Raw genomic sequence first — 26,947 nt, forward strand, 5'->3', positions numbered from 1 at the left:
ACTTACTGTAAATTGTATTAAAAATTATTACCAAGGATAATGATAGAAATAGAACAGTATAACTTTCCTTTTTAACAAAGAAAGCCATTCTCATTTCAGTTGGCCAAAGACAAATTGTGGTTTTGCTGTTTCACAACAGTACTGGGACAAAACAATGGAAGAATCAAGATACCTGTCACCATCTGGTGGCAGTACAGGAAACTGCATTTCCGAGATTTAGAAAGTGGCATGTACTCTTTTAGTGTTCAGTCACCACCACGTAGGCTGTTTCCATATCTTGGCAATTATAAATAATGCTGCTATGAAAATTGGGGTGCATGTATCTTTTCTAAAAAGTATTTCTATTTTTTTTGGATTATACCCAGTGAATCTGCTGGGTTATACTGCATTTCTGTTTTTAGTTGAGGAATCTCCACTCTGTTTTCCACATGGCTACATCAATTTACAATCCTAACGGGGTATGAAGGTTCTCTTTTCTCCACATCCTTGCCAATATTTGTTATTTGTAGATGAGAACCAACCGACATGTATGAAGTGAATGTATACAATGGAATATTAGCCACAAAAAACATTGAAATTCTGCTATTTTGCAACAATGTGGATGGACCTAGAGAGTATTACACTACGTGAAATAAGTCAGACAGAGAAAGACAAATACTCTATGTTATCACTTACATGTAGAATCTAAAAAATAAAACAAATGTTTATAAAAATAAGACAGAAACAGTCTCACAGGTATAGAGAACAAAACCAGTCATTACCAGTGGGGAGAGGGAAGAGACAAGATAGGGGTATGGGATTAAGAGACACAAACTACTATGTATAAAATAAATAAGCAATAAGGACACTGAATAGCACAGGGAAATACAGATATTATTTTGTAAACACTTTGAGTATAATCTATACAAATATTAAATCACTGTGTTGTGTACCTTAAACTAATATATTATAAATCAATTAAATCTCATTAAAAAAATTGAGCAATGATCACAAATACTGAATTTTACATATAAGAATCAGTAATAACAAAGCTGACTACTGATAGAGTCTGAAATAAACTCCCACAAGCTGGGAGTAGTTCAAAAATATCACAACTATATGAAATAAAACTCACAGCAGCTATTTCAAAAGAATACGTTTTGGCCTCATGCTCAATTTAGCATTGAATTTAGGCTAAAATGTACTATTTTCAAGCTGCGACATTACCAAGTTACTAGTAGGCAATGTTAAAATGGGATAGTAGGAAGGACCCTATAGGGGAAATACATATATTCAAGAGGTCAAGTGTCTAATCTCTTTGCATATATCATCATTCCTGACACTCAGATAAGAGACAATATTGACGGGAATTTTTTTTCACAGACATTCTCCTGGGATACTACAAATAACAACTTGCAGCAATAATCATCTTCAATATCTACTTTTGCTTCTCTCTTTGTCTCATTGTCAATCTTAGGCAGGCAGCAGAGCAGTTACAGATTTTACAGTATCAGTCTAACTATTGGATGCCATGCTAATAAATTGAAATTGAAATTAAAATAAATTTTAGAAACTGAAAGCACTTGAAGAAGTTCTATAAATAAGTCTATGATGGCATCTGAATTTCACTGTGTTCTGTTTGTGCTTAGACACATCTATATTATGTGTGTACACATATTTTTTAGATACAAGAAAGGATCTAATTCTGCAGATCTTTCATAAACAATGATGATAACATTCTGTCAAGTTTATGGCAGGATGACAGGAACAGCATTCCTGACTTTCTTCAATTTTTAATTTTCAATTTAAACTCTGATAATCATACATCTGCATTCTTCTCTGAACAGAACTTCAGATATTTTGACAGTATAGACGCTTATAACAGGCAGCAAATGCTTAAGTTTAACTTATAATTCAGATATTCTTGAAATTACTTATTTTATTTATTTTTATTTTATTTTATCTTTTTGGGACCGCAACTGCAGCACATGGAGGTTCCCAGGCTAGGGATCAAATCAGAGCTGTAGCTGATGGCCTACACTAGAGCCACAGCTACGCAGGATCTGAACTGCATCTGCGACCTACACCACAGCTCATGGCAATGCCGGATCCTTAACCTACTAAGCGAGGCCAGGGATCAAACCTGCATCCTCATGGATGCTGCTTGGGTTTGTTAATTGCTGAGCCATGACAGAAGCTCCTATTATTTTTAAATAAGGGTAACCTCTTTAATAACACATTTAAAGAGGTATTTTAATTAACCTATTGATATTATCAAGTCACAGAATATGAAATCAAAGTGCAATTTTAAATATGGTGGCTTATTTAGATATAATCAATTTATTAAGTTTCCTTTATTCTTAACAAACTCTTTATCTTAATATATGCCAGCCACAGTTCTGAGCACTTTACATTATTAACTCATTTAATTTGCAAAATAACACTATGAATGAAATGCTACTGTTATCATCACCATTGGATAGGTGCAAATACCAAGAAACTTTAGGTGCATTGCACCAGATCTTGAACTAATGGCACCACCAGCATTCAGACTCCAGTCTGTGCTCCTAATCACTATATTAGATGCCACTTTAACAGAAAATGAAATTGCAGCCCAGAGAAATTATGTTTACTCAGTCTTTTTAAAAAATTACTCAATGAATTTTATTACATTTATAGTTGTACAACGATCATCACAACCCAATTTTACAGCATTTCCATCCCAAATCCCCAGCCCATCCTCCATCCCCCAACCTGTTTCCTTTGGAAATCATACGTTTTTCAAAGTTTTTCAAAATACTTAGGAATAAACCTATCTAAAGAGGCAAAGACCTGTACTCTGAAAACTGTAACACCCTGATGAAAGAAATCAAAGATGACACAAACAGATGGAAAAACATACCCATGCTCTTGGGAATGTAAGAATCAATATTATCAAAATGACTACACTACCCAAGGCAATCTCCATATTCAATGCAATCCGTATCAAATTACCAAGGACATTTTTCATAGAACTAGAACAAAATTTCTTAAAGTTTGGAAGCACAGAAGACCCAGAATAAACAAAGCCATCCTGAGAAAGAAAAATGGAGCTGAAGGAATCAGGCTCCCTGACGTCAGACTATACTACAAAGCTACAGCCATCAAAATCGTATGGCTCTGGAACAAAGACAGAAATATAGATCAGTGGAACAGGATAGAACGCCCAGAACTAAATCCATGCAGCTAGTCATCTGATCTATGACAAAGGAGGGAAGAATATACAGTGGAGAAAGACAGCCTGTTCAATAAGTGGTGCTGGGAAAACTGGACAGCCACATGGAAAAGAACCAAATTAGAATACTTCCTAACACCACACACAAAAACAAACTCAAAATGGATTAAAGACCTAAATATAAGACCAGATACTATAAAGCTCTTAGAGAGAAACATAGGTCAAACACTCTCTGACATAAACCACAGCAATATATTCTCAGATTCACCTCCTAAAGTAATGACAGTAAAAACAAATGGGACTTAATTAAACTTAACAGTTTCTGCACAGCAAAGGAAACCTAAACAAAACAAAAAGACAACCTACAGAATGGGAGAAAATATTTGCAAATGAAGTGACTGAAAAGGGATTAATTTCCAAAATTTTATTTATTTATTTTTGTCTTTTGTCTTTTTCGGCCACACCCATGGCATATGGAGGTTCCCAGGCTAGGGGTCTAATCAGAGCTGTTGCTGCCAGCCTATGCCAAAGCCACAGCAATGCCAGATCCAAACCACATCTGCAACTTACACCACAGCTCACAACAATGCCGGATCCTTAACCCACTGAATCCCCCAAATTTGTAAATACCTCCTGCAGCTTAATACCAAAAAAACAAAGAACCCCATCAAAAAAATGGGCAGATGATCTAAACAGAGAATTCTCCAAAGACATTCAGATGGTCAAAAAACACATGAAAAGATGTTATGCATCACTCATTATTAGAGAAATGCAAATCAAAACCAATGGTCCATTTTCAATCCTCACTTTACCCGACTCAATAGCAACATCTGATACAGCTCACCACTATTTGCTTGAAATATTTCACTTGGCTTTTGGAAACACCACACTCACTTGGTTTTCCTCCTATCTCTGTGGTCACTTCCCAGTCTCTTTTGCTGATCTCTCCTCCTCTCTCATGTCTGACCACCGAGGTACCCCAGGGCTCAGTCTTTAGGCATCTCCTCTGTTCTGTCTATACCTACTTTCCTCCTGCTTTAATTCACTCTTCAAACTATTCTGCTCGAAGCCAGTGAACTCTCAACTACATGTCCTGCCCAGAGAGTTCCCCTGAACTCCAGGGTCATATATCAACCTCAACTTGCTGTCTCTACTGCGTTTAATAGGAGCTTTGAACTTAACATATCCAATCATTTGCAAATATTGTGACAATTATTCCTATCCTTGTATCCATGCCCACTTTCAGCAATTTCCATTAAGAAGTGGAGTCTATTTCTCCATCCTTGAACTTAAGCGTTTTTCTTTGATCAACAGAGTATGGCAGATGTGATGCTCTATCAGTTTCAAGCCCAAAGACTACACATGCTTTTGCTCAGAGTCCTGTACTGTCCAGGCAGACAAAGCCAGGTTAGCCCGCTGAATGACAAGAGACACCTGACCTAATTACCTTCTTAATGATAGCCATGACCAGCTAACCCTCGAGGCAAAAATACCTGGCTGACCTACAGATGCATGAAGGATCCCAGGCAAGATCACAACTACCCAGCTGTACCAGCCTACTGTGCCAATTCAGAGAATTGTGAACTAAATAGTGCTCGTTTTAAGTAATGTTTGGGGAGGCTTGCTATGCAAGAGTAGCATACCAACATAATGTCCAAAATTAAGAGTTTGTTTTTGCCTGCCAAACCTGGTTCTCCTACAGTCCCCATAGTAAATGGAAACAACGTTCTTCCAAAAGCCTATGCAAAAAACTTAGATCTCCCCTCTGCTATTTTGATTTTCTCATTGCTCAATCTCTAAGCAAATCCTATCGATTCCCCTTTAAAATATATCCAGTATTCCATGATTTAATACCATCTCTTTGGCTACTACTCTGATAAAGCCACCATTATTTCCTGCCTGGATTACTGAGAAAACCTCCCAAACAAGATTCTTTGTATGACCAGTGCTTTGAACAGTGCTTGACATGTAGGTGGTGCTCAGTAAGTATCTGCTGAGTCAGTGGATGTCTATAACTTAGCTCATGCTATTCTCAGGGAGGGAAGGCTCCTGTATCTTTCCTTCCTTCCCCACCCCCACCATTGCCTGATAAATTCCTATGAGTCCTTCAACACTGTGATAAGGGGCCATCTCTTTTTCTAGTGCCTTCTCCAACCTTTCCTAGCTAAGCCAGGGCTTTTTCTCCTATGTTTCCCAAACATCCTTTGAATATTGCTCCTGTGGACTTAAAATGATGTTATCTTTTTTTTTTTTTTTTTTTTTTTAAACATGGCTGCCTTCTACAGTATCCCAAAAGCCCTTCAAGATTAATGATGATATTTTCTTTACCTTACTGGTCCCTATAACCTAGCATAGATTAGATATTTAACAAACGGAGGCAAACAGATGATGAGAAAATAAATGACCCAGTGAAGAAAAATGGGAAGGAAGGGTAGAATAAACAGTAGCCAATAAGGAGATGGGAGGAAAGGGAGAGATAAAAGGTCAGATCTAGCTAGGTGAAAGCAAAGAGATGCACTAGGGCACACAGTCTTCTAAACAACAGCAGTGTTTTCTTTGGTTTAAATTCTAGGATGAAGTGAGTGCTGATGAAGAAGCAAGGCAACATGGGTAAAAGCTTTCTGACCACAGTGAAGATGGCGATGCTGAGTGAAGAGAAATTGTGGCCCATGACTAAAATGATAAGGATTTGTAGGGATGTTAGAGCCCAAACTGAAGTAAGTGTACTGGCCATCGTGACAGATGCTATAGGGTCAAATATGAAAAGTTTTATTAAACTTGACTATTTGATTTTATAAAATCTTTTTGATATCATCATATAATTTTTCAGGACAAAAAATTATAAAGAGGAAAAGGATCTGAGAAATCAGCTTAGTTTCACTGAACTAACTGGAGGCAGAACAGCAATTACAACACAGGTCTCCCGTTCAAGTGTTCCATCCACACCACAGCTCACAGTGGGCAGGCAAACAAGTGGACAAATTCTGAGTGGTGACTACAACCCAGGATAAAAATGGTGTCTAGGTCTTAGAACCAAACCTGGATTTTATACCAATATTCATACTAACATCTGAATATAGTGTTACCATATGAAGAATTAATCTCAAAACCAGTAATGAAGTTAAGCTGTGAAAACATGCTGAGGCGCAGCTAGGAAACCTCATTTGTGCCTTTCCAAATTCCTTCCTGCAACTCAGTCCACAGAGGATAGACTGCTTTTTCTGAGACTGTGGTTTCTTCTAATTTTCCTCAGAGCATATGAGACGACAAAGGTTTGCATCAAAAGGCAGTAAGAGTATCAACAGATGAGATTTTAGGCACTTCATTTACAGATGAGGTAAAAAGGGTGTGTCAAGTAAATTAAGTTAGTAAGCAGCTGGAGGGGAAATTTGAGCTTAAAGCTTTTCCATCACTACATCTTTATAAGCTAAGAAAGTAAACACGAGTGCTTTAATCTATGTTAGTATTCTCAAACATAAACCAATATGCATGCAGATACTCAAGTGGACTCTTTTGTCACATGTAGAAAATTTTTTGTCTCATTTGAGAATGATACATGTGGATAACAAACTCTTGTTGCAAAGTAATCTAGAGCTCTCCTATCTGGGCTTGAAAGTATGATATACTTTGACATAAATATGTTTGTTACATGTTTAAAATCTCTAGGAGAATCATAAATTGTTTTAATGCTCTATTTAACATTTTCTTCTACAATAAATAAATAAAAGCAAATGATTTGGCTTCTTGGACAGCAGCCAGAAAATGCTTATGTTAAATAGTTATGTAAAATACAGTATTTCCACTGGAGGATCTATGTCTATGTAAGATTCAATCAGTATAAACTCAGAATTATTAGATATCCTATCGTGACATTATAGCTGGATTTAATTACTATTGAAACAGTCTATCTCTATTTTGAAGGTGTAAATCCTGGGAATACTGATCACAGGATAACAAACACATGATCTAAAATTAATGGTTTACATTGAAGATGTGATAGTCTTAGGTATTTATAGTCAATAAATACTTCCTGAGTGCTTATATGTAAGACACTGTCAGAGGATATGGGATTTAAATAATGCTTTAAAAAGAGATGAGAAAAGATAATGAAAATAAAGAATGCCGTATTCTTAAAAGAAAGCAGGCACATACCACTTCCCACCTCAGTCCACTAGAAGCTTATTGCCAAACTGCTTACCGATTCTAAAAACTACACACGTAATTCTGAAATAAAGTAAATTATAGATCAGTAAAGGAAAAGTTTATATACACACCCCTCTTCTTTCTCATGCCTTTGTACAATACACATATGGCAAGACAAGAAAAATTAGTAACTTTTATTTCTGTAATTCTATTTCACTAGAGTAACAGCTGAAATTGTATGTGTGTATGTATGTGTGCATGAACAATTTTGCTAATTAAAAACATGACCAAATTAATGTGCCAGATATTTTCAATTCCAAAGACTAAAAAAAAAAAAAAATCCTATGCTTTAGCAGAAAAAAAATAAAGGAATACTGATCATAATGCTCATAAAGTTGACATGGGGGCAGTTTATATGCGTTTCTATGGAGCTGGTCTACTTAGCTGGGAACTTGAGTTATGATTTTAGGAAATTTCTTCTTTTCAAACCATGCTACAATCTTAAACTGTAAAGGGTAAAATAATCAAGCCAAACAAAGCTAATACTCTAGATGCTAGAACCAAATGCAAACAGAAATTTAAAAACTATATATTTAACAACAGAGTTTTACAGTATTTATTAGAAGACAAAGCTATTTAAAAACATGGCCTCTGCAGTCAGCAGATCTGGCCTCACATATTGACTCTACCATTTATTACACATCTTTCTAGGGCATATCATTTATCTTCTTTAAGCTTCCACTTCCTTAACTGTAAAATGGAGATATTATCTCAAACGACAATGTACCAAAGTGCTCGAGGACAGTACTGTGTACATGGTACTATCAGCATAAACAAGAACTAGTAAATGCGATCTTCTATAAATATTTTATTTTAGAATCACAAAAGTATAAGCGAAAATGATTCTTTTTTCACTAATTAGTAAAAGGAAGTTCAGTATGAACAAGCCATCTTCTAAACAAATTGAGAAATGAATATCTTAGGTAGCATTAACAACGAACAACACTCTGCCACATTTAATTTTCCTAAGATGTGATTACTACAATTCTAATTTGCTTATAAAACATTAAATGATCTTTAGATTCCACATTTGTTTTTAGTTGTGCTAAGATTAAGAGTTCTGGTTTCTGGAATTTGGTAGTTAAACTTCAGTGACATATATTTATATTATATATATATATATATTTATGTGTGTGTATAATATATATGTATATATATATATATGTATGTGTGTGTATATATATATATATATATTTATTTATTTATTTATTTTGCTTTTTAGGAGCGCACTTGTGGCATATGGAAGTTCCTAGGCTAGGAACTGGAGCTGCAGCTGCCAGCCTACACCACAGCTCACAGCAGTGCTGGATCCTTAACCCACTGAGCAAGGCCAGGGATTAAACCCACACCTTCATAGATACTAGTTGGGTTCGTAAACCGCTGAGCCATAACAGAAACTCCCAAGATCTAAGTAATTTTTATCATCAGAGTAGAGGTAAGTAATGATTAGGCAAACTGGTAAATTTGAGACATTTCTAAGCTAGGATTTCAAATGTGCTCCAAGGCAATGGTAAAGGAAGTGGTGGTGCCAGTAACACTTAGACACAACACGCACAACAATGTATTGACATAATGTTAGTTACACACCCATTCTACTTTAAAAAGAGACAAATCTGATTTTCTTATGGTCTTTACATTTTGTTTTGCTATTTATTTATTTACTTAATTATTTATAGGGCTGCACCTACGGCATATGGAAGTTCCCAGGGTAGGGGTCAAATTGGAGCTGCAGCTGCCGGCCTATGCCACAGTCAGAGCAATGCCAGATATGAGCCACATCTGAGACCTACACCACAACTCATGACAATACTGGATCCTTAACCCACTGGGTGGGGCCAGGGATCAAACCCACAACCTCATGGATCATAGCCAGGTTCATTACTGCTGAGCCACAATAAGAACTCCTGTAATTTATTTTGTATTTTATTAAATAATTTGATAAGATAAAAACAGTAATTATACTTTGTTTAGAGAAGTGTTTGAGAAGACTTGCAATGACCGTTTAGGTCCTGATTCCTAAGTTCTCTTGTCTGCTGCTGATATGACATTATCAGGGTCACTTCTCTTTTAAGATTTTATATCTAATATGCATATTCTGCTTGGTTATGATTTTTTTCCTTTTTATTTCCTTGTCTTTACCTTTAAAACTTCCTGTAACCTGGGTACATCTAAATGTCAAATGTCTGTTGCTCCATTAAATGTGTAAACTAAGGCTTCACTTTTCTTTCATTCTTCTATAATACTCTTCAAAGAAGAAAAAAACTATTTCACATACATGACACTATTTTATTTCCCTGAAGTTCTTCTTTTAAGAGCTGTTAAAGTGACTATTACACATGAGTAGAGATTAGTTGGAAATTGATACTAGTTATACTTATAAACTAAGTAATTTCTTTTTTGTTGTTTTTGTTTTTGCTTTTTAGGGCTGCACTCGTGGCCCATGGAGGTTTCCTGACTAGGGGTCTAATTGGAGCTGTAGCCGCTGGCCTACGCCACAGCCACAGCAACGTCAGATCCTTAATCCACTGAGTGAGGCCAGGGGTTGAACCCGCAACCTCATGGTTCCTAGTCGGATTCATTTATTTCCACTGCGCCATGACGGGAACTCCCAACTAAGTAATTTCTTTAATTGAACCTGCCTAATATATAGTGCAAACTAGAAAAGTTTTATACTCTTCTATATGCTTTCCTTAGACTAATAATATCATAATGTATAATACTGGTTGCTAACTAAATACTACCCTGGATCCTAATAAAAACTAAACCGGGTGGCATTCTCTTCAGTAATCCTAATTAACAGTTATAAAAGTATTTTTGTAGAAAAATAACTTAGGGTCTAAGTGCGAACATACTCTATTAAAGTAAAGCAAGGAGGTCATGCATTTGAATTCAAACAAATGGATGTGCAAGCTGAGACTTTCATAGACCACCTCAATTTAGCGAGTGTGTTTATCTACTCTATACCCAGTATGTGAACTGAAGGCCAAGAAAAGCATGCTATAGTCACATTAGGAGCTTTGAGACGTTTCAGGAGCTTATAAGGAAAAAATTAAGACTCAGGTAAATGTAATTTTTTGGGTCAATTTTCTCAATCAATATGAACTATTATGGATAAAGGGCTAGAGAAATCTTAGAAGGCAGAACTGGAATCGAACGATCAGTTTGACTTATTAAGAATAAGAACAAGAACAAGACCTCCCCTCCCCCCCCAAAAAAAGCAAGAGAAGAAACACTTAGAGAAAATTTTGAAAATTAAGTTGCTATACATTTCATGAATACCATAGTTACTCAAAAGAAACAAACCAACCTGCCCAGTACAGCCTCTCCTCTACCCACTGCTATAGTGAGATAGATTTATTCTCTTGGGGCATCTCTATGTAACAAAAATCCAATGTAAAATAATAACAGTTTTTCCTACAACAGATGCTGACTATAGTCACACATAGTATAAAAGAAAACTTTAAATCAAATGGTTTTCTTAATATATATTATAGCATGGATTTCCTTGTGCTGGAATTAGAATAGAAAGTCTAACAGTCATATTTTTATAATACCTAATAAAGCGTTTAAAAACAAATGTTTTAGCCACAGAATGTCTTAGCTCAGAATAGCTTAAGTGCTACAAAAATGTGGGAAGGGATAATATCTTCATTAAATAAAACCAGTTAGATGAGTTGATAATTAGTAACTGATAAACAACTCAGAACAAAGCTTCAGAAATGGTGTGATGAGGCAGGGAAGGCTGACAAGACTTACTCTGAAGCTGAGGCTGCTGGAAGGAAAGGGGCTGTCCGAACACAAATGGGCTGTGGACTAGGGAAGAGGGAGGCTTTGCAGCTTGATCAAAGATGGAAGGAGCTGGGAGATTGGGCCGTGACTGAATGGAATTCAATATAGCACTCAGTTGGTCACCTGTAGTGGGCAAAACAGTCAAAACTACAACTTGTTATTAATTAACATCAAAAACAGCGAAGTAAATGGTGCTTTATGACATTCAGATAAAACACGAGCAGAACTGTGTGGAAGTTGGTGATTGTTACCCTGAAATTAGGGATGAAATGTTGTATGTTGTTTTAATGATAGATGCACCCCCCAAAATTTTATGTAATAGCCCACCTACAAAAACAAATCCACTTCAACTCATATACAACATCTAGCAACAGCATGAGAAAATACAGGGTCTATGAAGTATCTAAGATAAGTTGATTTGGTATCATACAAATATAAATGAAGATCTAAGTAAATGATGTCTTCTACACAGTATCTAACAATGACTATTATCCACTTGCCTCATACGTAGTACACTTCATGTGGAAAACACACAAATAGTATTGATAGTTTAATGTAGAACTGAAGAGAGGCAAAGTACAGTTACGTAGTAATACATTTATATTATAGCTATAAATTTTCTTTTTAAAAGTTGTCATTGTAAAAGAAATTATATATTTTTAAAAACATGAACGCTTTTGCTTGGATAGACAATATACAAATCCATAAGACCTGTAAGAAAAAAGGAGTAAGGGCTACCTTACTTCAATAGTATCTCAAACATGAATTCAGACATTTTCCTTAAAATTAAATACAAAGGACATTATCAGAAAAAAAGCTTTTTAAAATATGAAATGATGTAACTGGATGGATTATAGATCCTTATTTTTGAGAAAAAAAATATACAAAGCAGTTTAAATGAAGTTGAAGAAGATGGAAAAAATCCAGACTAGTTGATGCAGAAACTAGAAAACAGCTACCTTTTCAGCCATATTCCCTAATATAATAAAACTTCATAACAAATGAAATTTTAAATGAAACATAAATTAGAAATAGATTAATATGGGAAGAACTGTATCTACAGCATTAATTTTTTAAAAGCAGATACACGGAGGTATGTATGCTGTAGATCACAGAGAGGATTTTAGAGATGATGAAAACTTTTACAAAATTGTTTTAAGAAAAAAAGCAAATTTTTTTTTGCATGATCTTGGATAGTATAAAGAGTTAAAGAAAATGGGAACTACTATTAAAGGTAAGATAATAAATAAAGGTTACATATATTTAATCAGATGAAAGTTTCTTAATATTTCTCTGTCCCATCTATGGATCCTTAACCTGCTGCACCACAGTGGGAACTCCAAACAAGTACACACTGTTTTTGAACAGTATCACCAAAAATCACACTTTTAAAAAGTAATACATTATTATTTCTATTTAATAGCAAATGTTCTCAGCAATGTTTGTGTCTCTTGAAAGTTGACTTTTTATTCATAGGATATTTTAATAAACTATCTCTTAAAGACTGATTTAATGTGATGGCCCATCAGGACAATTTAGACATTTTAGGGACTGAAAGCATACAATTTGAATTAAACATGGATTTAAAACAGATTATTATAGAAGTGTAATAGTGGTAAGTAAACACTGAGATTTTAATTTAAGGATTGGCAGTGGTAGAAGGAAAGGGACATGAAGAAAACACCACAAAGCAGTTTCCCTACTTAAGTATGATGATCTAGCTGAAGTTAGCTGAAATCTGAGCTACTGGAAATGAGCAAGCGGACAAGTACCCAAGCTTGTAAGAAATGCCAACCCAACCCAGGAGGAAGAGCCAAAAAGAAATCTTGTAGCGAGGCTTCCTTCATAAAAATACTTTGTGGAAAGTAACAAAGATATCAAACAAGATCATTTTATTTTCAGTTGAGTATTTCCTCTACACTGATATAAATTTGTATTTTGTTGATTATTTCATTATTTCACTTGCTCTGAAAGTCAGGTACTATGACACTATATTTGTTTCTTGAAATCAAATACTATGAAATCATTTAAGTAACATTTTAATATAAAGTTATTTCCATGGGAGCTATCTTCTCCTTCCTCCCCATCATCCAGCTCTATGCTACCTGCTGACCATGTCACTGATTTTGAGGGAGTTAGCATCCAGTTCCTAGGAAAGAATTGCGAATATGTTTGAATTTACATACAAATGGAATTTGGGATGAAATTTAGGCATAAATTATCCCAAAGTAACCGCTGTTTGGACTGTCCATGATGCTGGTCCCTTCTATTAATGCAACTAAAAAGAGATGTATACATTTTATATCCATATGGCTTAGGGGACTTGTTTTTCTTTTCACAATTTTTGATTTCATTACATATGCCAAACCCAAAGATACCATTTCATGTAATTCTAAGTTAACTAAGATAACTTGATTAGATATTCAAAACCACATACATTTAATAAAGCTGATGTGCAATATTACCTAAAAATATTACTTTAAATATACTGATTTTAAATGGACCATTTTGGAAAGTTCTTTTTTGCTCATTCATTACTCTTATAAGTGGGTAATTAAAAAAGTTCTCACTGGATATAGTGACACGGAATCTTTATGATGCAAATTCAAAATGAGTATAAAGTAGGAACAAATAAGCAAGAACTATAAACTTAAATTAAAATGTATAAAACCAATAGTCCAGTAAGAACACCTTCATAAATATTTTGATTGATAGTTTCCTAGGAACAAACTTTAATAAAGTTTTGTGGGTAAACAGTAATAAAAATGGGTAAAAGAGAAGGTAATAAAAAGATTACAGTTAGGTTAAATAAAAGACTCACTTTAAACACCTACCTTTATTATTTCCAAGTCCATAATCAAATCCTTGGGCACTGCAACTGGCCCCTTTATTAAAAGCTTGTACTGAGAAAGGGCTTGGAGGAGGAGTTTGAGAATTTTGATCCAGAAGAACTTGTTCTACAACAAAAGGCACAGCTATAAAATCAGTTTCTTTTGTGATATTTTCTAGTCACAAAATAAAGAGAGAAAATTGCAAGAAGGATTTTTATGATGGTTAAATTTTAAAATAACTTCATATTTAGATTTGATAATAAGTCTACCGATTAGGTCACTGACACTGATATAAAGTGTATGACAGATCTTTGTTTTCATCTATGAAATTCATTATGAAATTTAGAAATGAGATATGCTCTTATGGAGCCAATTTGCTTATTATGAAAGGATCATCACTGAATGTATAATAATATTTCTGGACCAGGAACTCATATTTGTAACAAACTATACAAGGGCATTTTACAAAATAAAAGTGGAAAACCTATAAACCAGAATTTAAAATATTTTGTATACTAATATTCAAACAGAAAAATATCTTTAAATATGGTACAAAAAGAAACTTTTATTCCTAAAATATTTTAAGTTCTAAATGTGGAAATTATGGAAAATTTAACTTTTAACTTATTTTTACTTATTGTATAAAGGGTATTTCGCCTAAATTAAAGGATGATAAACCTGGTCATGTTATCGCTGCTATTAACACATCTAAAGTCAACAAATGTATCCAAATTCTCATTTCAAGAAGAAAATGGCAAATATTTTTTCCAGTTTACAAAGGATTAGAATACAACATATAAACCAGTAAACTATATTAATCCCCTATTAACAATCAAGTGGCTATAAAATTCTAATACTAAGAATACTAATACCATAATTAAATAACTCATTAATGCCAACTAATAAGAGGCAAAATAGAATCTGTCCAATGAGAGGTAAAAGGGAGAAAATAGTATTTATCCCATTAAAATATACATTATGAATAAATAAAAGTTTTAATTCTTTTTTTAATTTTTAAGGTTGCCCTCACAGCACATGGAATTCCCAGGCTAGGGGTTGAAATGGAGCTACAGCTGCCAGCCTACATCACAGACAGCCATAGCAACTCGGAATCCGAGCCGCTCTGCAAGCTACCCCACAGCTCACAGCAACACCGGATCCCAGACCCACTAAGCATGACCTGGGATCGAACCCACATCCTCATGGATACTAGTCAGATTTGTTTCCACTGTGCCACAACAGGAACTCCTTAAATATGTTTTAAAAGCCATCTTCCTTTAAACTGAAAACGGAACTAGAGGAATGCAGGGGAGTGTTTTCTTCCTATCAGTCAGAATTATGCTGAGCTATAAGGTCTATCTCTTTACCAGCATTTCTAGACTTTCTTCAAGAAACCAATCCTAGCACTCCCCTTAGGCAATACTCTTCAGTACGAGATATTTCAGCAGTGAAATCTTTCTTCTGAAAAGCACCCATGAACAGTAGTAATCTGAATGGAACAGACAGCACTGCTCTCACCTTCTAGACTCCAAATGGTCTAGCACAAATGTATGTTTTAACCACAGTAGTAACTTTGGCTTTATCTACAAAGATCGAAGACCTATAAAGAATTTTTACGAAGAGGAAAGCTTCTGTTTTACTTATACTGCTTTATATGAATAAATTACTACAATACCAAATCTTCCTACTTCCATATTAAATACAGTTACATATTAGTACCAATGAGAAGACTGCTTGAATAACACATCAAACTAATTTTAGTGATTTTTAAGGCACTAACTTCTCATCATTTCTTTCCTTGTAACCACAGGTTTTATGTTAAAATATTGAGACTCACATTATGAATATATATATATAGTCATATGTATATATTTAATACAGTCATAACATAAAAAGGTAAAAAATATATACACACATATATGTGAAAATTATTAAGTGATTACAGAGAGAAATTTAAACTTGTCTTACACCCCTTTTAGGGTTTAGTATGTACCTTACTGCAACAATATTCTAATTTAAGAATCATTTTATTGAAAAAGAATTGTCTATCTTGTCATTATATGAGAATACAATTTCTCATGTTAAAACTCACTCTTTAGTATAGAAAATATTTTAGATTTTAACAAGAATAGCAATCTTATCATCTGCTATCTTTTTTTTGTACATTTAGCTTTCATATAGAACTTATAAAGTATCCTCATTTTGTAAATGGGCAAACCAAGGCACGGAGATATTAATTTGGCCAAGGTCTATACCTTTTTAGTTAAAGTTACAGGGCTGGCATTTGTCCCCTGGAAGTCCAGCTCCAGAGTATACTCTTACACATTACCCTTACTACCGGTTAAAATGACTCATAAGCCAGAAAGAGCCTTTGATAGTCACTTAAACCATTCTCAGATTATTTAACTATGTCTTATATAGAGCTGATTTCAGGTTATTTTTATTTGTATCTGAATATCCCTATACAGTGAAAATGTTTAAGAATATAAGACTATGTAATAAATATACTGTATATGTAGTAAGTATATTGTAAATGAGAAAGTTATTTTGTAAAATGATTTACATCAAATGAAGCTTTTCATTTTTCAAAACATAATGAATAGTTCTACTATCTCAGAACATTATTTTAGGACCACATTATCCTTCACTAAGAAAAGTTTGTAGGTTCTCAAATTTTGTTCAACAGATCGCTGATGCAGCGTGGTATGGTGTAATGAGCATGCATCAGAAGTATGAATGAAGATTCTGGGGCAAGTCTTTCATCTGCCCTGAATCCAGTGGTGTAACCCCCACAGGCACGTCATTTTACATCCTATGAGCTTTAGATTCCCTACCTGTAAAAGGAAGGTTATATAACTTATGTCAAAGGCCTGCTGTGGGGGGGAAAGGGAGAATGTTTAATGTACCATGTTAATACACATAAACATACTCCATCCATCACTTAACGCAAATCTCAAAACTTTCATGACTCTCTATATATTTACGGCCATACTACCTCTTGGATAATGAGTATTATAACTTTATACTCTTTTGAATAAAGAAGCATGTTCTTTTAATTGTCTGACCCTATCCTATAAATTTTAGGATTTGGTAGAAACATCTTTATTTTGATGTCCTAATATTTTTGTAACTTAACTTGTATTTATGAAAATTAGTGAGCAACTAGTATATGCCAAAACTGTTTTATAAAGATACAGAGATAAGACACCTATGCCGTCCACCAGGGACCCACAATCTGAGTATGAAAAAAAAATTAACGTCAATATAATATCTGTTTTGTCCTGGTGGTGAATACAGCTCTTTAGGAACGAAGGTAATTCTCGACTCTGTCAAGATCAATTAAAGCTTCACCCAAGTGATGACAAGGTCTGATAGAGATTTTGCCACCAGGGGCACGAAAAGAGGCGGACATAAAGGAAACTTTTTTATTAAATGAGGTCATTGTTGAAAAAAGAGGAAGTTTAAGGCTGAAATTCTAAACAACAACCTAGGAAAACCAAAAGAAGCTAGGCATTTATTCAATGCTCCTTTCCTGAGACAGAATTCAATTGAATGAAATTGCCTGGGAGAAGTACTATGATTGGTGGTTTGAAAAGTGACCTTCCATTTTGCGGTAGAAAAAATAAAACGTTTAGTCCTAAACTGGTACAGAGGAACTGTCATTCAAATTCATATTAATGAAATAAAAGGCATATTTTATAAAGGCCTATTCATATGTTTCACATTTCCTTTTAATTCTCTTCTTTAATGTACATTCATTTAGTACCCATGTATTTTCTTTAGTTTTGATTTTACTTAAAAAAATAAACACACAACAAAGGTCTTTACGACAAAAGAAATACAATGTACTTTAAACTTCTGCGTTGCAAAGGTAAATTGGAATAAATCACAAATTTAAGCCAACTTGCCATCTTCATGTCGGAGGTACTGGTTTCCGCCTCTGTCTCTAGCTAAGGACCATGCCTCTCCTTCATCACTCTCACAGAACTCTACCATGCTGTTCTTATCCAGCTGCACCCACGTACCTTCAGAATTGGTTACCTAGTACATAACAGAAAGCATGATTGATTGGCTTGATTTCTTCACGTCACTCAGGCTGAAAACCAGCAAAAAGGTTTAAGTGTTTGAGTAGCATAATTATCCCAATAGATCTCTATCAACAAATTAGTTTCTGAAATTAAGACCACAGCCTGAGGTAAGACAGAAATCAGTAAATAGTTGTGTAAAATATTGCTCACTGATGACTTTGGTAAAAAAACAGTATTTTTAAAACATAGGATGATCTCTAAATAATTTTAAACATTACCCAAAAACATGTGGCTCTTTTTTTTTTTTTTTTGGCACCTAAGACGTCCTAAAACAGAGAACTCTACTATTTAGGTTGGTAGTACCTGTAACGCAACTTGAAAGTGACCCTGTCACTGAGAAATAGCATGACACACTACATCGTCAAGCTCATCAGCTGAGGCAAATGCCACAGTTGACCAAAGAGTAATGTTATTTGCTCAGGACTTCAGTGAGACACATGAACGGGAACAAAGAAATGAAACCCTTTGAATATATCACATCTCCATACTGATTCATAGCAAATATTTTAAAGTGCTGTTAACGCATGACAGTACCGTACACATTTGTAATAAGAAGATATGTGCAAATAATGAACATTTAACAAACATACAATACAAATTATTCTGTTAATATAAATATTGTTTTTACGAGGATAACTAGGAGAATAAAATTATTAAAAAAGAAACATAGAAAAACTGCATTAGTATTTTCAATACAAGTAAAGATAAAGAATATTAACATTTAAAAACCTGGGATGGAAATGGCAACCTTTAGAAGAAAAGAGATGCTTTGGCTGTATTATATTAAAAATGAATATCTTAGAAGTCATGAAGCTACAAGAATCCATACCTCTCCCACTGCTTTGACTTTGTTTCCCAGAACTAACATTCCAATTGGGATACCTCTAAGGTTAGGGCAGCTTCTGATGTTGTGACCGGAAGGTCCCGTCTTCACTACCTTGTACATGCCTGGCCCTCCTCGCAAGAACGGCATGTCTTGTTCTTGCATTGTTGCTTCCTGTGGGCAGCAGGAGTTTATGTCTTTGAAAAAGTCATCAGTATTAGTTTTAGGTTCCTGAAAATTTGAATAGGAAAAAAAAAGTAAACAAAATACCATCTATTACCGCTTCCAACATCCTCTTCTTAATAGCTTTTATTACCAAGTCCATAATACTTCAAGCAAAAAGAATACATATCCAAAGACAACTAAAGTGTTGGTTAGTACCAATATTAAAGAATCTTTCTGAATGATATTTAAAAGAGCTGAAGAGAAGAAAATATAGCAGGAGAGCAATTGAACCTTTAGCTTCTGCCCACCACAATTTGAGAAATGTAGTAGTAGTACTTGACTTTACCTTTATCTTTTAGTGAAATATTTAACAGTAAGAGAAACAAAAATAATATGAACCACAACTGAGTAATTGTGAATCACTATTACTGTATTACTGCCTGTTAGTAGGGGTTAAAAAGTTTAAATCTTCATTGCCTTATACTTTTGCTTATAATAATTATTAATAAATAGAGAAAATAAGTATGAAGATTGTAGAGTTTTATCTATAAACAGAGATAACCATGTTGAAAAATGTGCATGAAATATAGCTACATCTTATTATTTACTAGTTATGAATGAAGTAAGAATGCTTGTTAGATTTTAACAACTCACACTTTCTTAATACAGTACAAATAAAAGTATCTAGTTAGATCTGCTAGGCCATTATTAAACAGTGATATACTAATGCCATTAACAGAAACAGATGATTATACTTTTAGCAGAGAGGAGAGATTAACATTAAAGGTGGTGTGGTTTTACATAAATATAATGCATTTGGACATAAAAGAATCACTTCTAAAATGAAACAAAAGAACATGCCTTAAATTTGCTATTGAATCTGAATGCTGTGAGAAAATTATTTCCTACATGAATGCAATAAATAGAAAAAATAACCTTCTCATATTTGCTTTTTCCCAACTAAATGTACATGAGAGTCCCACTCTGGAGTTTCTCCCATTGTCATTATTACTTCTTTAAAACAGACTTAAACTGCACTTTTAAATACATAAAATAGACCCTACTGATGGCTTTATTCAAATACAGCAAAAGATGACCATAAAGGGACACTTATTCAACTCAAACGATGGGTTAATATTTAGTAATGTTATAAATAGGATAAAAAATGAAAAAAACCCACTAACATATTATACAAGGTAAAACATTATTGAATAGCTCTATCCCTATACATAGTCTTATTCTAAAAAAATATGTATACATGTCCATTATATTGTAGGAAATTGAAAATAAAATCCTAAGGTTTAAAAATATGTATTCAAGAATTTGGTGTATACACTGTGACTTTAATTCAATATGTGATTGGCCAGGAAAAATTTTAAATTCATTATTAAACTTCACAAAATATCTTGTAAATTTCATTGTGGTGATGAATTATCATCAATGTTTACTTATAGACTATATTTCTTTACATTTACTACAGTTATCACACCATATTTATCTAACATTCCTTAGTTATATATTGGCAATTTGATGAAAATAAGAATTTTAAATAAACTTGCAAATTTTAGATTTACAATCTAAAGTAAAATATGTATTTATATACCCATGCACTGTAAAAATTTATATATGTGCACAACTATATAAATACAAAGAGCACTCAAAATTAAAATGTAGTATAAGGTTTAAAATGCTAAATTGTGCTACCTTACTCAAGAGGTTTTCAGTAAAACACTTTAAAAGTCTAGTTGCTAATGGCCAATTTGAGCAAATACATCATGCTATTTCATAGATGAAAGAGTCAAATTAGTCATATTTGTAACTGTTATTTTTAAATTACATAGTATGATTAAAAACTAAGCAAATATTCATAGAATTAGTGAAAAAATAATTTCACTGGTCTTTAATGATACTTCTAGAGCATTTAATTAAGTTATAATAATATTTCCAATCAGACCATTTACGGTAATAGTGAGAGAGAAGTTTTAGCACAACTGGTAATGACTGCAAGTTATTCACTGAAAGGCAATATGGGGAACTGTACTAAAATATTTAATATTTTGCCAACTAGTTAAATTAACTATAAATTAATTAATGTACAGCAAAATCTAAATTTTTTAAAAAAAATACTAAACAGAATAAAAATAGGCATGAAATCCCTGAACTGTGCCTGTTATTCTCAAGCAACCCTAAAATGCATGTTCTGTTCAATACAAAAATTTAAGACCTGGGCACCAGCATATGAAATTGATGAACTGCAATGTCATTTTCTTCTCCCTGCATTCCCACCCCATTCTCAGAGCAACATTCAAAAGAGCACTATGCAAGGCTGGAAAAAAAACAGAACAGCTGTAGAGTTAGAACCCTCTCACCTAAATAAGCAAATTCTGAAAAAGCTAGATGAGGATATAATTGTTGGAGAGGCTAGTCATTCAATTAAATATAGCAAATTTGAAGTCAAGTCGAAGTTTAACTTAAACTAGTAATACAGTCTTTGGCAGAGACGGAGGAAAAAGGTTGAAGGGGAAACTCAATTGCAGCACTTTGTATAGATCTTTTTTGGTAAAAATTTTTAAAATTAATTTTAAGCAAAAGCTTCAAAAGACGTAATGTAAAGTTTGTTATACATGCTGAAATACCTGAATAATGTATGATTATTCCTTACAGTTAACTCACCTGGGGGAAAAAAGCTTTGGAAGTCCATGAAAATACGTCCAAATCCCTGACTCCTTGGCTAGCATTAAAGATATTCTGAGCGACAAAGTTTAAGAAAGAAAAATATCAACAAGGAAAGGGAACAGGACATCATGTGCAGAAGATGCGTTCACAGTAACCACATTGCTCTGTACTCAGGCATCCGCACTGGAATGTTATTTCACTACAGGGAAACTGAAGCAACCTGAGTAAACCACACACCAAAGAAATTCTGATGCATAAGTTTTTGTCAAAAGCTCTCCATGGATGTAGTGTGTCATGCCATTTACTACAATTAAGAGCCAGACATTGATTTAAAGTTTAAGACAGTCAGTGCAAGAAGGAAATCCTAAAACTCCTTTAAATGATGACATTTCTGTTCCGATACAAGCCAGATTTGTTTTATGACAGGAAACAGTCTGCTATTTTATAAAGAAAATGTGAGCAATACAGATTGTATAGATAGTGCAACTATTATGAATAATGGCACGTAGTATATGTGAACAAATTACTGCTTTTAAAGTACAAAAAAAAATCAAAAAGTAAAAAGAATTGTCATTTTTCAATTTTGCTCTCTTCTATAAATGGGAAAAAAAATCACTTGGAAATGTTACTGAAAGCTGTTGGCAACTTGTTAAGAAAAGTACAGGGGAAAACATACATCTGAACTTTTATCAAAAGGCAGGCCTAGTTTTCTCCATCTCAAAGTTTAGGAAATGCACAAAGCATTTAGGATCTCTATATTACAGTCTAAAAATATTTTGTTAAAGAACAACCAATTCACAGCAGCATGGTTCAAGAAAAATCAACATTTTCACAAAATGTCTTCATGAAAATTTAAATGATACACATTTTACAGAGATGTATCATGCTACTGAATACATTTATCTGATCTGAAATTAAAATCTTTTCAGAAAGTAGCAATTACACAATTTTACTGCTTATATAAATACAAAAAAGACATTCAAACTGTTATTAATAAAAGCTGTCATCATCCACGACTTTAGCATAAAGAAACAACACAATTCCCAACCAACTGTAAAGTCATTTTAGATAATGAGAATTTAATATTCTCTAGTTCTGTATTTTCCTCATGTACATATGTGTGTGGACAGATGTAGATACATACCCCTGTACATACGTATATGCTAATTCAGAAATTTAAGACACGGAAAAGCCAGAAAAAATGAGTTTCTATTAATATGCCTACAAATAAGTGCAAAACAAAATAAAAAACCAAAGTCCCCTTCACATTGAAAAACAGACAGCAGACAGGTGAAGTGGAAACATACTGCAAAGTATTCTGAAATGCTGTTAGGGCGGGTCAACGAAGATGTCCTTACTGATTCACCCATGTGTGTAAATATTTGTGGAGTACTTGGCTCAAAGGTTTTTCTCCTTCACAGAGAACAGTGGTGCAGACTTTTTGACATAAAACAATATTAACACTTTTTTTATCATAAAATTTTCTAGTATTAAAAGCAATGTAAGAAGTTCTCTTGTGGCACAGTAGGTTAAGGATCCAGTGTTGTCACTCACTGCATGAGCTAGGGGGTCACTGCTGCGGCATGGGTTCAATCCCTGGCCCAGGAACTTCCAACATACCACAAACACACAATCTTGACCAAAAACAAAAGCAATGTGAAAAGCAATGCAGATAGGTTAGTAATAAAGAAGCAATGTGGTATGGTGACTGACAGTATTTAAAGTCTGTATCTTTTATTTCAATTTTCAAAACTTAAGTGTTTCCTGGATCTGAGAACATGAGTTAACATACACAATGTGATGTAACTGCTGACCATGGCAACAAATTACAAATAAAATAAATTTTGTACATCTTAATTATATGTGGATGCAAATCCTACACTTTTTTGCTTTTGCTCTGCACTCGTAAAAAATTCTTAGTCTACACTGGTTTACCACCACATTTTCAAAATGTGTTATCCTAATAAAACTGCATAAAGCACTATACAGAAAGCTAGAGTTTAGAAATCAAATGTATTTGCATAATTTTCTTTTGAATACTTAGGAAAGTTTAGTCTAAAGACAAAAACATGCACAAAAGTATTAATTTCTCCAAAGTTTCAATTTCTCACTAACATACACAAATTAGCTTTCATATTGTATAATTTACAGATTAATATGAGCACCACTATATATGTTTGCACATGTATATATATATACACACACACATACACAAATATACACATATCTACAATAATCTAAATCATTTTATACTCAAAGACCATTTTAAAGGCAAAAAAGTTCTGTTGAGAAAATTAGAAGAGTTAAAAAATTTTCTATTTTGAGAAAATTAGAAAAGCATAATAAAAACCTAACTAAATTCATGAGCACGAAATTGCAACTCTTAAGATGATAGTGTTTCAAGGCATACAAGAGATCAAATAAGTGAATAATTTTCATGGTGAAATACATGACCAAATGCTCACACACACACACACAAATGATAATAATTGTTTCATTGTGTTAGATTAGCTCAGAGTTAAGAACTGCCATTTTTAAAGTAAAAAAGATAAAATATCTCAGGGAATTTAAACACTGCATATATACAAACAATTACAGTGTTATTGTAATGGGCTTAATCCCATTTTGTTTAGGAAACTTAAACACCAAGGTACAGCAGGAAATGAAGCTTGTGATAACCATCTAAAGGACAGCATACTCACTCAGTATTTATTGAGGCTGAACACGTTATGTGTGCGCGCACACACGCACACACACACACACACACACACACACACCCCTATTAATGAAACAAAACCAAGCTTAGGATATATTAAAGATGTGACTACTAGCCAGCATCATGTATCCCGAAAGAATGAAACCGGACAGAAAATGCAAGAAATATTAGCTAATTTTACTGATTACTCTGGGTGATGTTATAAGAGAGAATAGCAAGTGACATTTTTTCTTCAACTCTCCTCCAAATCTCCAGAGCCCCAAACTCTGGAAAGATCAACCTACTTTTCTATACGTGAACACCAATCAGCTTAAGCAGGTAGAAAGTGGTTTGTGTAACTGCATGGAGACGTCTGGAGACTCAAGCCTCCAGTTCTGTAAGAACTGGATAATATAGGTATTATAAAGACATTCTTTGAAGACTTTTTTTTTTTTTGGTCTTTTTGCCATTTCTTGGGCCGCTCCCGCAGCATATGGAGGTCACCAGGCTAGGGGTCGAATCGGAGCTGCAGCCACCCGCCTATGCCAGAGCCACAGCAATGCGGGATCCGAGCCGCAGTTCTGCAACTTACACCACAGCTCACGGCAACGCCAGATCCTTAACCCACTGAGCAAGGGCAGGGATCGAACCTGCAACCTCATGGTTCCTAGTCGGATTCGTTAACCACTGCGCCACGACGGGAACTCCTCTTTGAAGACTTTTAATGAGCTATCGTCTACCTTCCTTGATATAAACTTTTTCTATCACTCAACCTCCTTCACAATGTGAAAAGACCTCACTTCTTTTTTAAAACAAAGTATCCAAAGAACTGGGCCTATAAGTTTCAAATCACTAATATCTCTATTTTAGTAGTAAACTTGTTTTCCAAAAAACTTTAGGCTCTGTTATAGGGAGTCAAATGACCCTCAGGTCATGTGCATAACTGATTTTCTCTCTTTTTTAACTTAAATTTTCTGTGATGTCCGAAACATCCTACTAGCTTACGTTCATTGTTTCCAAATATTTAGAATTTTAATTTAAAATCAACCTTCCTCTGGTATATCTTCTCAGGCTGACCCTCCAACATATAGTATTCACCCTCATTCAACCATTCAGGTTATGAGTATTCATATTTATTTAACTGCAGTGTTCTAGCCAAAGTAATATGATTTTTACAGCTAGATTTACTTTATCCTTTTATAACTATATGTATCCTTATGTCTCTGTAGATTAAAATAGACTAAACATAAAAGCATGGGCTTTGGAATCACATCAACCGGAGTTTCAGAACTAGCTCCACTATTTACTACTCATGATCTTGGGAGAAGAGTTCTCTTATATCATGGGAAAAATGAGAATGATTAAAAAATTAACATCATAGGGGCACACTGAAAATTAAATGAGAGAATTAATAAGGTAAGGAGCATATCAGGATTAGAAATCATTTTAAGCTGCAGGATCATACCAAATGCCAAGAGCTAAAATTTAGTATTTAACAAATGCTGAAAGCCTACCATGAGCAAAATATAATATTTAATGCTCTGAAAGAAACGCATATGAATTAGAAGGGATCCTAAATGAGTCTTATCCCTTAAGGAGCTTAACAACAGCAATAAGAGGTATATAATTACAAATGGGATGAAGGCAAGGAAAACAAATTAAACAAAACGAGTAGTTGGAGAAAGAAGTTAGGCCTTTTCTGCTTTTACAAAGCACCATCCAAGAAGGGAAAGGGAAAGCTAATTTTCCCGTACTTATATGCTCTCTACCCGCAATTCCTCCTTCATCCTTATTTATTAGTTCCCAAACACAGCATGTCTTTGTTGCTTTGGACATCTGCTTCTCTATCTACAAATTCCGCCACTTTTTCCTGGCAATTTTTCTTTAAGACCTCCTCAAATGTCACCTCCTAAGTAAAGCCACTCTCTCACTGACCATGATGCAACTTACTTATGTGAATATGGTATGGTTTTTTTTTAAATCACATTATATAGTGAATAACCCAAGAGCAAGAAACGCACTCTTAATTATTTTATATCCCTCCCCTCTGCCTCTCCACCGAATAGCTTACTTCCCAGCTTAGTATTTGGTACATAATAAAGACTCAGTAAATGTATGTTGAATGAACAATTAATGAATTAATAACAGCATAATTGGGAAGTACAGGGGTGAGAAAAGCTGACACAATTTTTTGAGCCTGGTCAACTAGAAAAATATCAGAAAAGTTAGGAAAAAAATGGAAGTGAAAGCATTTTGAACAAATGAAATACCACAAAGACTCTAAGAAGTAAAATTAAAGTACATTCTAACAGAGGCAAGAAGTTCTAACAGATGATGAGCACCTCACAGAAAAGGAACTACATTCTTCATATTTATCTCTTTTCTTCCTATTGATTTAAAAAAAATTTTTTTTTGGCTTTTTAGGGCCGCACCTGCGACACATGGAGGTTCCCAGGCTAGGGGTCAAATCTGAGCCGTAGCTGC

The 26,947-nt window shown here is 34.1% G+C and overlaps 1 protein-coding gene across 10 annotated transcripts in view; it reads right to left on the bottom strand.

Moving 5' to 3' along the window:
* MYCBP2 (MYC binding protein 2) overlaps window positions 1-26,947 on the bottom strand; it is a 263,517-nt gene that overhangs the window by 62,469 nt on the left and 174,101 nt on the right. For 7 of the 10 annotated variants that reach the window (XM_047755873.1, XM_047755872.1, XM_047755876.1 and 4 more), the window contains 4 exons: window positions 18,934-19,158; window positions 17,925-18,057; window positions 14,020-14,142; window positions 11,153-11,332 (listed from right to left, as the gene is read on the bottom strand). In XM_047755873.1, the coding sequence (XP_047611829.1) occupies window positions 11,153-11,332; window positions 14,020-14,142; window positions 17,925-18,057; window positions 18,934-19,158 (661 nt within the window). The remainder of the gene's footprint in view (window positions 1-11,152; window positions 11,333-14,019; window positions 14,143-17,924; window positions 18,058-18,933; window positions 19,159-26,947) is intronic. The other 3 variants (XM_047755871.1, XM_047755874.1, XM_047755875.1) reach the window with 3 other exon arrangements.

This window comes from Phacochoerus africanus, chromosome 13 (assembly GCF_016906955.1).
Source record: "Phacochoerus africanus isolate WHEZ1 chromosome 13, ROS_Pafr_v1, whole genome shotgun sequence".
NCBI lineage: Eukaryota > Metazoa > Chordata > Mammalia > Artiodactyla > Suidae > Phacochoerus > Phacochoerus africanus.